A 1,765-nucleotide genomic window follows, 5' to 3' on the forward strand; every position below is an offset into this window, starting at 1 on the left:
GTTATACCCCAATAAAGCTGTGAGAAATGCAAAAAAAGGACCCGGAGGGGAGTAGACTAGGCCCCCAAGATTTCCCTGGCCACTCCAGACCTTCTAGGAACAGCCCGCATCTCCCAGGTGAGCACGAGAAGAAGCTGGTAGCTGGTCTGACTCCTTGTCCCTTTAGAAAACCTCAGAGCTCCCAGCCCTGAAACAGAAGCAACCCCTGGGCCTATGAGGGGACAAGATGGCAAAGGCAGTCAGGTTCACATTTGTTCCCTCATTCATTCAAGGAGGCTTCCCTAGTAGCTCAGTTGGTAAAGAATCTGCCTGCAATGCAGGAGACCCAGGTTCAATCCCTGGGTTAGGAAGATGCCCTGGAGAAGGGAACGGCAACCCATTCTAGTACTCTCGTCTGGAGAATACCATGGACAGAGGACCTGGTGGGCTACAGTCTGTGGAATTGCAGAGCTGGACCCGACTATGCGACTAACTTTCCTTTCCTTTCCTTTTTCATTCAAGGAGGACCCAGCAACAATGGCTCCTGCTCTCCTGGCAGGGAAGCCCAGAGATAAGGACAGAGGCCTGGGTCTGCCACAGGAAGTCAGTGGTTCAGGCCACAGCAGGCAGTGGCACCAGTGAGCGTGGGTGCTGCAGGTGAACACAGGGCTTGCCTGCACAGTCTTGTCCCCACCCCTTGTTCTGCATCTCAGCCTGCCCTGATGCCCACAGGCTGGTGCCCACCTTCTTGAGACTGCCACCGCGAGTGCCGATGAAGACCACAGAGTGCTGCTGGTAGGTGTAGGCGGCCACGCTGGTCATGCCATCGGTACTGTCAGCTAGAAGGGGCAGCCCCTCGATTACGTGCAGTCCACCCAGTGGCTGGTTCAACACCAGCCCACAGAAGTTTCCATTTATCTGCATGGGCTGGTGAAACAGGAGGGGTGCACGCGGGTCAGCTCACAGGCACCCACTGGACGTCGGCCATGAGATCCCACATTGTGGCAGGGAAGAGGACCCAGAATTTGTTCCTTGCTAGCCAAGACCAACCAACCATTAGTCTCGGACCCCACAGGAAATGGGGGGATGAGAAAGGAGCTGCAGGAAGGCGAGCAGGCAGGAGTGGGGAGTAGACAGCAAGGCCTAGGAGGCTGCCACTGATGCAGAATGTGAGGGGGCACCACAAGATAGAGCTGGAGGAGCCAGGTGGGGACAGAGGGGCAGGAAGAGGAAAGGAGTGGTCCACAAACAGAGTGTGCCCACCCAGAGGACTGGCAGGGAGGTAGGCTGGCGAGGAAAGAGAAGCTGCAAAGGCAGGGAGGGGATCACCAGAGGGTGGGGAATTCTGGGCTAAGCTATCACTCCTGAAATGGTTCAGGGAAGCATCTCCCAGGTGAGCGGGCCTGTGCAGCCTGGGACAGGCCGGCAGCCTACTGGCTGCTATGTGACCACCGGGGCTGGTCCTGCAGACCTGGGAAGAGACAGAGGGCCTGGCAGAGGGGTAGGGGGTGGGCAGGAGCTCACAGTGTTGATACAGGGCAGCTCCTTGTTCAGAAGCCAGGGCAGGGCCAGCGTGCCCTCCCCACGGTAGCAGGACTGGATGCGACGCCGGATGTGCGCATTGATGTTGCTGAGGGTAAAGAGGCAGAGGATGGTCTGCCGTGGTGGGCTGGCCCGGTTCTTCTGGCCCTGAGAGAAGACGGTGAAGAGGACATCCTCGTTGGCTGGCACGCCCAAGGCCTGGGCCAGCAGCAGGCCAGGTTTGGCCAGGTGGGCACTCTGCACC

At 58.4% G+C, this 1,765-nt stretch overlaps 1 protein-coding gene across 1 annotated transcript; it reads right to left on the bottom strand.

The window, feature by feature from the left end:
- Positions 1 to 383: 383 nt before the first annotated feature.
- LOC105002136 (plexin-A3-like) lies at positions 384 to 1,765 on the bottom strand. Its single transcript, XM_010858649.1, has 2 exons — positions 1,504 to 1,765; positions 384 to 906 (listed from the first exon to the last, which is right to left on the bottom strand). Exon 2 carries the CDS (start codon positions 901 to 903, stop codon positions 592 to 594), a length of 312 nt encoding a protein of 103 aa, XP_010856951.1. The 5' UTR covers positions 904 to 906; positions 1,504 to 1,765; the 3' UTR covers positions 384 to 591.

This window comes from Bison bison, unplaced genomic scaffold (genome assembly GCF_000754665.1).
Source record: "Bison bison bison isolate TAMUID 2011002044 unplaced genomic scaffold, Bison_UMD1.0 scf7180017855336, whole genome shotgun sequence".
Taxonomy (NCBI): Eukaryota; Metazoa; Chordata; class Mammalia; order Artiodactyla; family Bovidae; genus Bison; species Bison bison.